The sequence below is a fragment of the Hyperoodon ampullatus genome, assembly GCF_949752795.1.
Source record: "Hyperoodon ampullatus genome assembly, chromosome: 15".
Classification (NCBI taxonomy): domain Eukaryota; kingdom Metazoa; phylum Chordata; class Mammalia; order Artiodactyla; family Ziphiidae; genus Hyperoodon; species Hyperoodon ampullatus.
In genome coordinates, this window is record NC_136928.1 from 48,859,151 (window position 1) to 48,873,987 (window position 14,837).

General features: G+C 45.4%; 1 protein-coding gene across 1 annotated transcript in view; it reads left to right on the forward strand.

Annotated features, from left to right (window-relative positions):
- Positions 1-659: 659 nt before the first annotated feature.
- LHCGR (luteinizing hormone/choriogonadotropin receptor) overlaps positions 660-14,837 on the forward strand; it is a gene marked incomplete at both ends in the record, with an annotated part of 64,452 nt that continues 50,274 nt past the window's right edge. The window contains one exon of the mRNA XM_079721121.1: positions 660-826. Coding sequence (XP_079577247.1) covers positions 660-826 — 167 coding nt within the window. The remainder of the gene's footprint in view (positions 827-14,837) is intronic.

The window sequence follows — 14,837 nt, forward strand, 5'->3', positions numbered from 1 at the left end:
GAACACGTTCAAATCACTACTGTTAGGAGGAAAGTGGTTACTACCAAGAGAAAAATTACCGGGGATGTTGGGAAGACAGAGATTACCCATAGCCTGAAGGAGTTGCTGGGAGAGAATGGGAAAGGATTTGGGGGCTGAGAATGAAAGAGAGGAGGAGGAGCGTCTGAGCTGGGCACTTTCACCCCTTCTGAAGCGGCCAGGGCTGGTATCGAGTATCATCAGTCCGTCCCTCTCACAGATGAAATAAGAGAGATTCGGGAAAGGAACACAACTCGCTCAACTTCACACTCATAGTTACAGCAGAGCCAGGACGAGAATTCAGAACTCCCCACCTCTTCCCGTATCCAAAGCATTCACCACTTCCACACGCTACCTCCTGTAACTAGGGCCATTTGGAGATGCAGAGGCCAGGCTGGGGAACGCAGCAGAGAGGAGGTGATGGGGTCCCTCAGGCCACTGTCCTGGGTCGAGGCAGAGCGGAGACTCAGCAGCGGGGGCGCCGTCGGGGATGGGGGGGGCGGGGGATGGGGGGCAGGGGCGGGCCGGCGCGGGAGGAGCCGGGGGGCAGGCCAGTGGGCGGGGACAGGGGCGCGGGCCGCGCTCCCTGGCTGTCCGGGGCACAGGCCCAGCCGCAGGAGCCCGCGCTCAGGCTCCCGGCCATGGGGCGGCGGTCCCCCGCGCTGCGGCCGCTGCTGCTGCTCCTGCTGCTGCCGCCGCCGCCGCCGCTGCCCCGGGCGCTGCGCGGGGAGCCCTGCCCCGAGCCCTGCAGCTGCCCGCCCGACGGCGCCCTGCGCTGCCCCGGCCCGCGGGCCGGCCTCAGCCGACTGTGAGTACGCGGCGCCCCTGCCCCGGCACCCTCGCTCGCTCCGGCCGCCTTGCCTCCCTGCTCTTTGGTCCCCTGGATGCTAGGAGAAAGACGCTTCGCCCTGCCGAACTGCATGCACCACCTCTCAGGGTGATAAGCCCAAGCTTGGCGTCTTTGCCACGCCCCGCCACACCTGGGGTCGGGGTCCCGCGCACCCTCCAGCCCCAGATGGCCCCAGGCCCGCTCTTTCACCCTGGTTGGGGCCACGGCCAGGGTCGTGGAACTGCCCAGAAGCCACACGGGATGGCCTCGCTCCCTGCAGCTGCTGGAAGCGGACGGGGTGTCATGCTCCTCAGTCAGCAGCTATCTCTGCCCGGAGAAGTCTTGCGTGTCCTTTGAGCCTTGGGCCAGCCAGGATGGTGAAGGTTACTGTGCGCTCTGGTACCCTATGTTCCTCTAGGAATGGGGTGCTCGGGCCCAGTGTCCAGGCGTGACCTGGTCACTCAATGGGGACTGCTGGCCGGTGCGCCCCCCAACCAGTGCTCACCTACACCTTAGTGAGCATACAAGTCATCGCTCCACCCCAGCCCCAGATGTACTTGCATTTCAGCCTGCTTGTCTGATCAGATGTACTTGCACTTCAATCTGGTTGCCGAATCGATGTGAGGCCTTGAGTTCCAGCTCTGGCACACCACCACCCCTTAGGGAGCTGTATACATTGGCAGGCAGGTGGAGGAAGCTGGCTGCTGTAGTGATGGGGTGAAGAGGAGAGGGAGGCCTTCGATACTAGCATATCAGAGTGTCACCAGACACTTTTTTGGAAAAAGTTACCACATATTATATGGTTCTATTTATATGAAATAAAGGTACCACATATTATATGGTTCTATTTATATGAAATGTCCAGATAGACAGAAAGGAGATTAGTAGCCATCAGGTTGGAGTGAAGGCCCAGTGACTGCTAATGGCTGTTGCTTTTTGTGGTGATGAAAATTGTCTAAAATTAGATGGTGGTAATGGTTGCACAACTCCATGAACATACTAAAAACCATCGCAATGTACAATTAAAATGGGTGAATTTTATGGTATATAAATTACATCTTGATAAAGTTGTTAAAAGAGAAAAGGAAAGAAAAAAAAGAAGACTATAAAAGTATCCAAAAGGCACCAGGCTGGTAGAGGTGTTGGTTATGTTCTAACAGTTAGAGGTGATGGAATTCCATGCTGGGGGAGGAAAGACATCCCCCCGCCCCATGTCCTTGGGCTCCCAGCAGTCTGTCAGGAGCTTGCTTCATGGAGGGAATTCCTCCACCCTCCTGAAGGGCTGAGATTCTCCTCTGGGAGAGTTAGTGGTCTTTGGGGAATATCTGTGGCTGAGAGATACAGTTTAAAGGTTGAGGGGCTTATATTAATTGGTTTGCATTAATTATCTTGTCAGCTCAATTCCCTGAAGGTGAGGACCATGCTAATAGAATTTGTTTCGATCAATAAGTAAATCCATAGAAGCTGCCTTCCAAGTCCCAGCCCTTGTCCCTCCCTGACAAGCCTCCCATCTTGCTCTTATGGATGATTGTGCCACTAACACTGTGCCTTTCTCACTCACCTGGTACTTATCATACAGATTATAAGAACCTGAGATCCAAAGAGTTGGAAAAATCTGCCCAAGGTCCCACAGCTATTGAGTCGCAAAGACAGGACTTCACCTGCTATCTTTCTATATTTGCTAGTTTTTGTAAGAAAATTACCCCTTCCTTAAAAAAAAGAAAAAAAGAAAAAAAAATTCTCAGCTTCTCCAAATTGGCACTGAGTTAGAAAACCTCCTGGTTTCTACCAGGAGACAGGCATGGGTGAGGCAGGCATGGGTGAGGCAAGTCCCAGCTCCTTTCAGGTTCAGCTTTTCACTGAGGTCTCTCAACAATTCCTGCTGCCACACCCACACTGGCCTCAGGAGAGTAGTACCTCTTCCCTGGAGTAGGCTGAAGTGAAAAGACTAAAACTAAACAAATTCTCTCACTGCCCCACAGCACAGTTTAAAGAAGCCTCGAACACCTCAGAAAGATTTTATAGGGTTGACTAGGTTTGGGGATGGAAGTGGGAAACAGGTACAATATAAGTACTGCTGGCATGCTGAGGCTGGCTAGTCCCGCTCCCTAAAAGGAGCCAGTTGTCCAGGCTCTGAACACTCCTGTGGGATTCTAGAGAATCCTTGACTCCCTCCCTTCACATGCATTTTCTTGGCATGCACACCAGCAGCATCTCCTCCTAGACATTTAAACCCCTTAGGTCAGCACGCACTCTGACCCGCACAAAGTCAGGCTTCCCAAGGATCAGATAATTGAGAGATGACCTCATCCTTCAAGGGAGAACCCTATGGAGGTGGAGCCTATAAAAGCCAAAAGGGGATACGTTTTTCAGCATGATAAGGTGACTTCAACGTCCATATGACAAGAGGATGCATAGAATGAATAGGAGGGTAGTTTCTTTAAGGCCATGTTCCTCATACCAGCAGCATAAGTACCACCTGGGAAATGTCAGAAATGCATACTCTCAGGCCCCAGTTTCCGCATCAGAAACTCTGAAGGTGTAGTCCAGCAATCTGTATTTTAACAAGCTCCCCAGGTGATTCTGATGCATGTTACAGTTTGAGAATCAAGGTATTCCTCCATGGAGGATATAATCTTCTGGAAAGCAGGAAGCATGTTTTAAACTTCTTTGTGCCATACACTTCTCTTCTCCATCCCCTCCAACACCCCTGACACACACACACACACACACACACACACACACACAGATAGTACCTATTTATTGCAAAAGGCAGCTGTGATCAGATTAAAACTTCAAAGTCTGAGATATGGAAAAATAAACAAGATTAAGAAAAAACGTTTTGTTTTGTTTGTTTTGTTTTGTCTTCAAAAAGGACTAGAGGAAGGAATCCATGGAGAAGGACAGACTGAAGACACAGGGATGATGGTATAAGATGCCCACGGGAGTGGGAGGAAGGCATCAGTGTCAGATCAGAGGGGAAGGGTTAATCCTAAAAGAGAGGGATACTTCTGAGCTCTGGCAGAGGAAGACAGATGGATGAAGGTCTAACTTAACACTGAGGCAAAGGAAAGAAAAAGTGAATGGGTTCTGCTTAAATCCTCCTTTCCTGACGATGAATGAATGAAGTGGTAAACAGTCATTACAAGATAGAAAATGCCATGAATAACAAGTTATTGGGAGTTCATAAAAAGAAGAGAGCTGAAATTATGAGATAAGGGGTAAGAGGGATGTGGTCTTGCACTGTTATCCACAGGGTCTGATTCTGCAGAGAGAAGGGTAGCTTTCTCAATTCTGGGGGTTGGAGGAGGTGAGTACCACAGAGCACCTTAAAATTCATCACTGGCCCCTCAGTAGATGCTAGTTCATGTTTTAATCATTTCAGGCCTTGGTAGTCCTGCCTTATAAGATTTCCATCTAAAGTCCACTATTTGGTTAAAAAAAAAGAAAAAAGGAAAATGGATCATAATTGCTTATCATTGATAAGCCACTGCTTGCAAATTTTGAAAATGGCATTGTTCAATTGTTCAGATCTTTCCAGCCCAATAATATTTTATTAAAAACTTAGGTGTTTAAAATCTAAAATGTGATACAAAAAAAGAAAAAAAAAGCCTCCCATGTATTCACTCATTTTAATTGGAGAAAAAAAAAGTAAAAGAAAAGAATTAATTTTAAAAATGTCCTTTTCCTTTTGTTATTAGTTCCAGACAAGTCGAAGGAGGGAGAGAGAAAAAAGAATCTCACCTTGCCCATGGTTATATAAAGATCTTTGTCTCTATGACAACAGAAAGGTTGATCTGCTTGATATGGAAACAGCTTCTGAAAAATCTGTTAGTAAGAAAATGCTAATAATAATAATAGCAATTTATTTTTTGCATGCTGTGCCTACTAAACAGAGATTAAACTTTTAGACTTTATTATAAGACACAATCCAGAGACTTTGGAAGGATAAAATGTGCTGTATCCGTCAGTCCAGTGTCACAGGAAGATGTTAATTTTCTGACATCTTTCCTGAATGTCTTTCTCCTTCTCCTACCTTGAGTATAAATCAGGATCCAGAATGGTGTTCTATGCTGTAGAAGGATGTACCAATGGAGGGCATGGTCCCTGTCCTTGAGGAGCCCACAGTCTAGGTGGAAACACACCCACACCCAAGAAACGTGTAGGTAGGAAGAGAGAGGCAATGAGGCTCTAAGGAATTCAGGGAATAGATCAGTCACTATGGACTGAAATCTCCAAGCAAAGGTGTCATGAACCAAGGGTTATGAGGCTAAACCTTGAAGGAGGGAAGGGAAGGAGAGTCCAGGTGGAAGAAAAACACAGGTGAGAGTAGGCTAGACATTTCCCTACTGAGAAGCAAAGAATAAGGTTGAATGGATCCTTCCCTTTTTATACCTCTTCCTGGTTTTTTGGGGAAATTTTTTGGTAAGGGAAGATATAAAGTCATCAGAAATATTTGATTAAATTACCCAGAGAGTTGTACAAAAAGAAAAAAAATTCCTAATATGTAGGAGCTAATAAACTAATCTTAACTAATAAACTAATCTTAACTAATAAACTTTCAAAGTCATTCTTGGACAGTTGATTACAAAGGCATTAAGTAAAAATCATGATTTGGAGTCACTTCCAACAAGCTTTCCCCAATGTCCCCTCTCTCTCACACACACATACTTGCTTTGATACCTTGTACTTACATCTACTTTTGCATACACCCCACATAACATAACTATTTACTCCATGTGTACCTCCTCTGCAACAGCAGGGTTTCTCAGCCTCAACACAATTGTCATTTGGGGCCAGATAATCATTTGCTGTTGGGGGCTGTTTCATATACTGTAGGATGTTGAGCAGCATCCCTGGCCTCCACCCGCTATATGCCAGTAGCACTGCCCTCCCAAATGATGACAACCAAAAATGTCTTTAGACATTTGCCAAATGCCCCTGGCGTGCGTGTGTGTTGGGGCAAGGGGTGGGGGAGTCCCCACCTCACCCCACCATGGTTTTTAATCATTGTGCCAAAGTGAGAAGCACTTGAAGAGGTCTTATTCAACTCAGGATTCCCAAAATTTCACAGGTAGTATGATTAAAGTGTCTGTTGAACTACATGATGATCAAACTGAGTAGAGAGCTGAATAGGAACAATGAACCAATGCAAAAAGGAAGTATGTATGTTAGTTAGCATGTACCACACCTAAATGTCACTTAAAAATCTCCATCCTAGAAAATGGGGAGGAGATGAGGTGCTATGAGTAGCAGAGGGAGTCAGCATCCAGGTCCCAGATTTGCAGACCTCCCAATCTCTCCTTTGAAAGGGCCATCCAGAGAAGCAAGACTAGAAGCTTACCTACATTAGTAAAGCCCAACAATTCCACAGATTGTTCTACTGTTTGTTGTTAATTTATTTTAACTTACTTATTAGAGAAAAATCAATCCTCAGCCCAGGGTCCATTAAAACAAAACAAAACATCCACCAAGGCAGCCTGAATTGAGATCTATTGGTTCCCGTCCAGGACACCAGGTAAGAGTCCACAGGATAGAGGGAAGCCTACCAAACTCTTACAAGTAGGACAGCTTGGCCCTACCTACAGCTTCCCTGCAGCTGAACCAGACAAAACAGAAACAAAAAAAAAACCTTGGAATTCTGAAAGCTCATGTCCCACCTTCCTACCCTACTCCCACAAAAACAAACCAAAAAATAACCAACAACAACAAAAAACAAACAACAAAAAAAAACAAAGACCCAAGGTAGAGGTTGATCTTGAACCTCAGTTCTGACTCAGCTCTCCCAGCTATTACCTTCAAGACAATTCTTAAACCTAGCTGTGCCTATAAACAGACTCCCTGGGGGAAGCTTTGCAAGGGCCAGATTTTATTAGTTTAAAAATCATCCTTTTGGGGAAAGTGAATGATGACCCCTAGCAGAACACTAAAAAGCAAGCAACAGAGTTCCCAAAATCTCAGTGGAAGTGTAGAGCCACAAATCTTCACACACGGATCCCTTTGTCATTGGACCCAGCTCTCCCTTTGGAGAGCAATAATTCCTTGGATTTTTTTCTACATTATTCTATTTTTTATTATTTCAAAAGCAGTATGTCAGGGACTTCCCTGGTGGTGCAATGGTTAAGAATCCACCTGCCAGTGCAGGGGACACGGGTTCGAGCCCTGGTCTGGGAAGATCCCACATGCCACAGAGCAGCTAAGCCCATGCACCACAACTACTGAGCCTGTGCTCTAGAGGCCACGAGCCACAACTTCTGGGCCCATGCGCCACAACTGCTGAAGCCTGCATGTCTACAGCCTGTGCTCCGCAACAAGAGAGGCCACCACAATGAGAAACACGTACACCGCAATGAAGAGTAGCCCCTGCTCGCCGCAACTAGAGAAAGTCCACGCGCAGCAGTGAAGACCCAATACAGCAAAAAAAAAAAAAAAAAAAAAAAGGCAGTATGTCAAGATTAATTCAGGGCTCCGGTTCTGCTCCTTTACCCACCTCTATCTTCTTCCCAAGCTCCTCAATTTGGCTTCTTTTCATATCTTGAAATGAGGCAGAAAAGTTTTCTTTCCAAAATACAATCTCCCAGGTTGGCTGCACCAGGCGGTGTCTTGGCCTTGTGTAATTTTGATCTTACACATGGAATTTTAAAGCCAGTTGAGTCATGGTGGTGGAGAGAGGCCCTGCTGCTCACTCCCAGACCCAAGAGGGCTGGCTCCACGGGAGCATATGTGTTCTGTTCTGGCAGCTCCCCTTGGTGTGTGAAAAATCACATTTAATGCAGATTTTAGCAAATTTTGCACCAGCTCTTTTTTTAAGAAGGCAATTAAAATAATCCCACCCACCAGTCAGGTGGGCTTCCTAACTCAGTGGGCAGCTTCTAGCAGCTTCTCCACATGGTCCTCATTTACTCTCAGCTTCTGCCTCCCAGGGAGATGCCACCCTGTCCCAGCCAGCAAACCACTCACAGCTGCTCTCTGTGTGGCCCTGAACCACAGCTCTTTAATGCCACCTGAGCCAAATTCAGAAAAGTCCAATTTACAAGTAAAACTCAACTTTCAGAATGAAGGCTTTATCCTTTGCTGCTGTTAAATTTGTCCTTGATGCTGATAAAATGAGGTGACTCCTAGGTTCATAATTCTACCTCACAAGCATCAGCAGACAGCATTTCTGAGCCCACAGGGGTGGAGATGCCCTGGTACGACAGGGCAGGGTCCAACACAGTCCCCAGATTATCTGAATTGATCAACAGGACAAAGACCAGCAGACGCGAGTTCTAGCACCAGGTCCCTCTTTCCCTAATTTGCACTGTGGGCTCAGGACAGTGTTAAAACCTCTGTGCTGTCTGCAAAAGGGGCGTGATGATTCTTGCCCCTGAGTGGGGCTGACTGTGGTGAAGACAAACAAGACAGCAGGGCCAAAAATACTCGGAAATAAAGGTTTCCCATAACTACAAAGTATTATTGTAACAATCTGATGATGCAGAGAAGACCTGAAAAACCCGCAGCCCATATATGAGGTTGAACAGTAACTATCTATCATCCAAGGGGGAAGCCTGATGGAATAGTTTTGTTCCTGTGGGGTGTTAATTAGAGAAAATGACCCACTAGGTCTTCTCAACCTGGAAGGTGAATAAGTTAGAATCCCGAAATAGCAGAGCTCATTACTGCCTGGAGTCTGATATGCTAGTTTTTTCAGCCCAGGCTGAGCTGCCTCTCAAACATGCCACCTAATACCTGATTATACCCTGTTTTCTATCATTCAATTGGGTCAGTCCTATCTGTCCAGCTAGAGCATCCAAGCCTATTCTGGGTCCTTTCCCCATTCCCCATCCCTAAACCTCCGGCTGGACACATAGAAAACCTTCAGGTCAGACTTGTTGACCACTCAGGAAATACATACTGAAATGTACAGGACAATGTGCAGGATTCATAGACACCACCCGTGCCCTCCAAGAGTTTACAGTCTTCCAGCCATAGGAGAGAGAGGACTAGTTCTCAGATGACTGCAGGAAAATGCAGAAGGTGATAAAAGCCAGATGATGGCTATAAACAAAGGCTGGTGAGAGTTTAGAGGAGGGAGCTATCCCTTCTAGCCAGAGTAACAAAGATACCTTGGTGGAGGTATTATTTGAGCTGTAGTTCTTTAAGCCTCACTCTCTACAGGGGCAACTGGGCTAACACGGTTATCCCATAAGCTCCATCCTGGCCTTTGACACCAGCTTAGAGAGGCCACCAGGGAAGCACTATTCAAAGCCTTCTGCTCTCTCACTGACCACCAGGCACGTGCCCTGTCTGTGTTAAGGATCATCAATGGAAGAGTGGATGACTTCCCCCTGGAAACCTTGGGTGGGTCTCTGATTAAGGCTTTTCTCATTTGCAAGCACCAGAAATCATCTCTGACAAATTTAATCATAAGAGATTAACTTAACAGAAGAATAAAGAGGTAGAAGGGTGTGAGCAAGATCCAGAGAGAATATGGCGTTTTAGCAGCAAGAGGTCAGGGAACTTTTCTGTAGATTCCACCTTTCCAATGAATCAGCTCCAAAGATTCCTCCTATCTACGACAAGTTTAAATTCCTGAGAGAGAGAATCTGATGGCTCCACACCCTACTCCTGAGACAGAAGCACAGTCAATGAGATGCTTCCACCCTATTGCAACCAGCAGTGAGATGCTTCCAGAGAAGGGGCATTTTTGAACCAGGCACCCACACAAATCAGTGTCTACCAGAGCTGAGGAGTTAGTGAAAAGTGAAGGTACACATGCCAGTAATTTCAGGCAATTCAGACCCATTCCATCAAATTAATTAAAAGTATGTAGTAGGGCTTCCCTGGTGGCACAGTGGTTGAGAGTCCGCCTGCCTATGCAGGGAACACGGGTTCGTGCCCCGGTCCGGGAAGATCCCGCATGCCGCGGAGCGTCTGGGCCCGTGCGTCCGGAGCCTGTGCTCCGCAACGGGAGAGGCCACAACAGTGAGAGGCCCACGTACCGGAAAAAAAAAAAAAAAAAAAAAAAAAAAGAAGTATGCAGTATATCAGTTGCAACCAGCTTTTACAGGCTCACCAAAAAATGTGTCTGCAAACAGAAGCTTGTAATGAAAGAGTTTCCTGGAGCATATCTGCAATATCACTGCCCTGACAACATAATATTCTCTGCTTCTAAAAAATATTTTTGAGAAATCATTACACAAAATGCAGACCTTCCCTGGGGAGAATTCAACACGTAGTTTTATTTACCAGAGTTATTTTTGTCATGTTATATTATTGCTAGAAGAATTCTAGTTTGGGGGTAAAGATTGGGTTAGTTTGCTTTGTTTCTTTAGAAAACTTTAAATGGGTTTTGAGTAAGTGCTAAGATGTGTTTACCATTCTCCTCTGAGGCTTTATATTTTTAATTTAGTTGTTGCACAAATGACTTGGAAAATCCATCATCCAGGGAATCTTCTTGAAAAATCTTGGTTTACATTATATCAATAATTCGTAAACTCCCCAAGCTTCTTGGAGAAGAGTCATGCAAATTGCACTTTCCAATGGGAGAGCTCCAACTGACTGAACTTTTTTTTTTTTTTTTTTTTTTTTTGTGGTACGCGGGCCTCTCACTGTTGTGGCCTCTCCCGTTGCGGAGCACAGGATCCGGACGCGCAGGCTCAGCGGCCATGGCTCACGGGCCCAGCCGCTCCACGGCATGTGGGATCTTCCCAGACCGGGGCACGAACCCGTGTCCCCTGCATCGGCAGGCGGACTCTCAACCACTGCGCCACCAGGGAAGCCCTGCCTGAACTTTTTAAAATCAATGAGCAAATGAGAATTCTGCAGGGTGGCTCCCTGGAGTTGAAATATTTAATGGAAGGTTGTTCTTTATCGCTTCCTTATCATTTCTTTAAAAGGCTATCAGACAAGGTCTATAAGAGATACTTAAGCCCAACAGAAAGGTACCAAGGGGGAATGTCTACCCTCTCTCTCAGTTGTCCTGTGTATAATCAGTAGACAATAAAGAGCTTGAGACAAGCCACAGGCATTTTGTAGACGTAAGGGTGTGACAAATAGAAGAGTCCAAAGTGCTGAATCCACCCCATCCCCAGCAAGGAAGCAGAGCTGTCGTCAGGCATAGCTGGGGTAGCTTGACTCCTTCATAGTAAGCAGCTGTGAATTTAAAGTACTTATTGAGCTCTAACCTTGTACTAGATGCTCTATGAATATTACATAAACATTTTCTTATTTAATCTAAATAATTTCTGCAGTAGTTAGTATCATCATCACTTCACACATGTGAAATGAACCCAGGTAACCTGGCTCCAGAGTCTCTACTCTTCACTAGCCCACTATGCTGCTTCCAGAGAGAAAGCACATGCAATCGGTGATGAAGACACATTCCATAAAGTATATAGCACCTGAGACAGACCTTTAACCAAGGGTAGAATAGAATCTGACCGGCAGAGAAGGGTGGATGTGCCAGATGGTAGAAACAGTGTGAATGAAGGCAGGAAAATGTGAGGTAAATTCAGGAGATACAGTGATTTGTCTAGGGAGGCACTGTCCAGGAGAAATATAATGTTAGTCACAAGTTTAATTTTAATTTTTAATAGCCACATTTTAAAAGGTTTTAAAAGGTGAATTAAGTTTAATAAAATATTTTATGTAATCCAAATGTACAAACTATTATCATTTTGTTGGAAGACAGAAATACTGAATAACATCCTCCAAACTTGAGACCGAAAAACAAAGCAGGCAACTCCATGAAGTGCAATTATGAAGCTTATTGAGGGTAACTTACATACAGGTGGGATCAGGGTGACGCGACATTCCACATTCGAAGTTGTACTCCATACCACAGGGTATGGAAAAGGGGATAGGGGGCTTTAAAGGGGCCAGAGCTAAAAATAAAACCTGACTGCTAGAGAGAAGCACACCCACACTGGATGGAAACCAGGAGTTTTTCCTTCCTCTGGGGGTCTCATGACCATTAACCATCTGCATCAGCAAAAGGCATTCTTCCAGTTTTCATTTCAGATGAAGACAAGGGTAAAAGTTGATAGGGAACTCATCTGGTTTGGGTGCATTCCCCATGAGTAGGCTAAAGCTCAGTCATGCAGAAAGGGGAGGGAGTAGGACTGTGGGCCTAAGAGAGAGCTGAAAAAAATAGTCAGTGTGGTTTAGCCACACCCATCTCAACACGTGATCAATATAATAATTGTTAATGAGATCATTTACATTATTTTTTCTTGCCAAGTCTTTGACATCTGGAATGTATTTTAAACTTACAGTGCATTTCAATTTGGACTGGACATACTCCAAGTGCTCAATGGCCATATGTGGCTAGTGGCTGCCTTTTTTGGACAGTGCAAGTTTAGTGTATTGGTTATAGGAGGGGAAGAGTGGGTGATAGGACTGTCAAATAAAGTTCAAGCCTTTATTTCAGGGGCCTTGAATGCAAAGCTGAGACATTTGTAGATAAGTAGACTGGCCAAGGGGTGGCACAGAAGAATCTGCCTGTAAGAGTGACATGGTGGGAGTTATCAGGGAGACTAATCTAGACTGGGCAGAGGAGACCCGGGATGGCGTACAGGGAAACCAGTTTGGGGACTATAGAGCAGTCGAGGTGAAGAAAAGAATGACCAAGGAGAGTGGCAGTGGAAAAGGAATAAAGGGGCTGGAAGCAAGAGACAGTCTGAAGGCAGAATCTACCAGAGACTGGGAGTTCAGTGGTGGAACAGAGGAAACATTCATACAAGGCACCTGATAAATTCTCAAAAAATAGTGCAGGAAAAAGAAGAAAAAACTGGGTAGTCATTAGTGCTGAGGAGGACAGGAGAGGAAGAAAAACACTCTGGTAGGCTCTGAAGCTTCATGGGAGAACAGGAATTTGAGCTGCACCTTTGAAGTTAAAGACCGTGAGCACATGCCCTAAGAAGCTGGTGGCTCTGTCAGAAGGTGAGGTTTTCGCAGAAGAACCAGAGGATTGCATAGTGGAGTGTATCAACAAACCCCCAAAGGAACAGTACTGATGTGATTTGACTAATGTAGGACACAGCACTGGACCAGGAATGAAGTGACCTATGTTCAAGTCCAGATCTGCTGCTGAATTGCCATGTGGTTTCAGGGAAGTCATTTTACTTTTCCTCACTTAAGATTCTTCATCGAAAGTGAGGGGTTGGACCAAACCACTTGCAAGCAGCCCTTTTAGTCTGATTGCCTGAGTCTAATACAGTAAATGCTTAAAGGAGTGTTCTAAAATTTTCTGATGTAAAACTTAACACCTTGGATTTTCCTCACTTAAGATTCTTCATCGAAAGTGAGGGGTTGGACCAAACCACTTGCAAGCAGCCCTTTTAGTCTGATTGCCTGAGTCTAATACAGTAAATGCTTAAAGGAGTGTTCTAAAATTTTCTGATGTAAAACTTAACATCTTGGATGTCCATCTATACTGACTTCATATTTCAGTTAACATTGACGTCTGAGCTCCCTCTAGGTAAATGCTGAAGACAAGAGGCCAATAAATGAAGACATACCCAATAATGAAGTTACCAAATAGATCAATGCATTTGAAAGCGCAAAGATTTAAAATCGTTTGTAAAGGGGAAAGCCATTTGTATTTCACTCCAAGATGAAAGCAAGTTTATTATAATTACTGAGTGACTTTGAAAAGAACACAGGAATTCTTAAGCCCCTGTTCAATGTAGAACAAGGTCTCATGTAATAAATACAAAACAAAAACATTAACATTCTTTTGAACTTAAATAAGGTAATGTTTCCCTCCCCCCCATTTCTATGAGTTCATTAGGCAAAAAATCTTTGACCATCCCTGGTTTCTGTCTTTTTGTCTCCCCCTGATTTTGTAGTGTTTTAAAATTCAGGGTGTGTAGCTCTAGCAATAAACTAATCATCTGTGAAAGATGGATGGATGTTTGTAGCTTTCTTAAATCGATAATATAGATGGCTTTTCTAAACCATTAGAGGGAAGTGAAAAAAATAATTCATTTCCGCCATTCTGGGCAGAAGAGGTAAAGGCTCCTGCAAGGCGAGCAAAGACCCCACCCAGGCTTTGAGGACTCCAGATTAGTGCTCGGATTTTTTCCCTGGCTGTTGTCTTCCTCTGCCCCTGCTCAGCCTGTGGGCTTCAGAAGGTGGTCCTGCCCTGGAAATCCAAGCTCTTAAGAACCAAAGTGAGGTGGGGGAACCTACAGTTGTAATTGGCTTTAGGCAACACCCGTGTTTAAAAGTGTCAATTGAACCATATTTTCCATTTACCTAAGGAGTTTGCTATTTAAGGAACCTTTCATCAATCCTCCTGTAGAGCAAAGAACTCTTTGATAATGCAAATATCTCCCAGTGGATAGGTTTTTAAAAGCAAGGATTCTTGGGTTCCCTTGAAGGGGGACAAAGAAACTCCTGACCCTGAAACTCTCCAGCTAACATTATTTGGAGGGTTCATGAACAAGCCAGTGAACTGGACAAACTGGCTTTGTCCAAGGTCATCTGTGTTATTAAACTTAGAAGAAAAAAAATAAGAGAGGCCCAAGCCCCACCCTTGAGTACTCAAGAGACCTGATAATGGGGCATCATCTTCTTCAAGGAGATTAGGTTTATCTGAATGCTATTTGTTTATCTGTTGCTGGTCTCTGACGGAAGGTGAGCTGGTGCCTTGACAGCTGGGGCTGGCTAGGAAGGGGACTGAGTCAGGGCCCAGGAGAAAGAGTCGATGGGAAAGAGCTCTGAAAGTGGGATGGCCCTCCTGAGCAGTCCCACCATGAGGCAAAACAAAAGGGCTGGGCCTTTATTCTATGCATTGACCAGTCACTGGATGCGGGCTGCAGAGGAGAGAAGACCTGATATTGGGTGAGGTGGCAATCTTAGGCTGAAGGTAATTCCAGGAGAGCAACTCCGCTGAGCGCCTCAGTTGCCCACTCTCCCAATAGCTGGCGGAATGAGTACCTCAGTCCTAAATGGTGATTTTGGCAGCCCACCAGCATCCACTGGAGGAACTAACCCAGCTGCACTG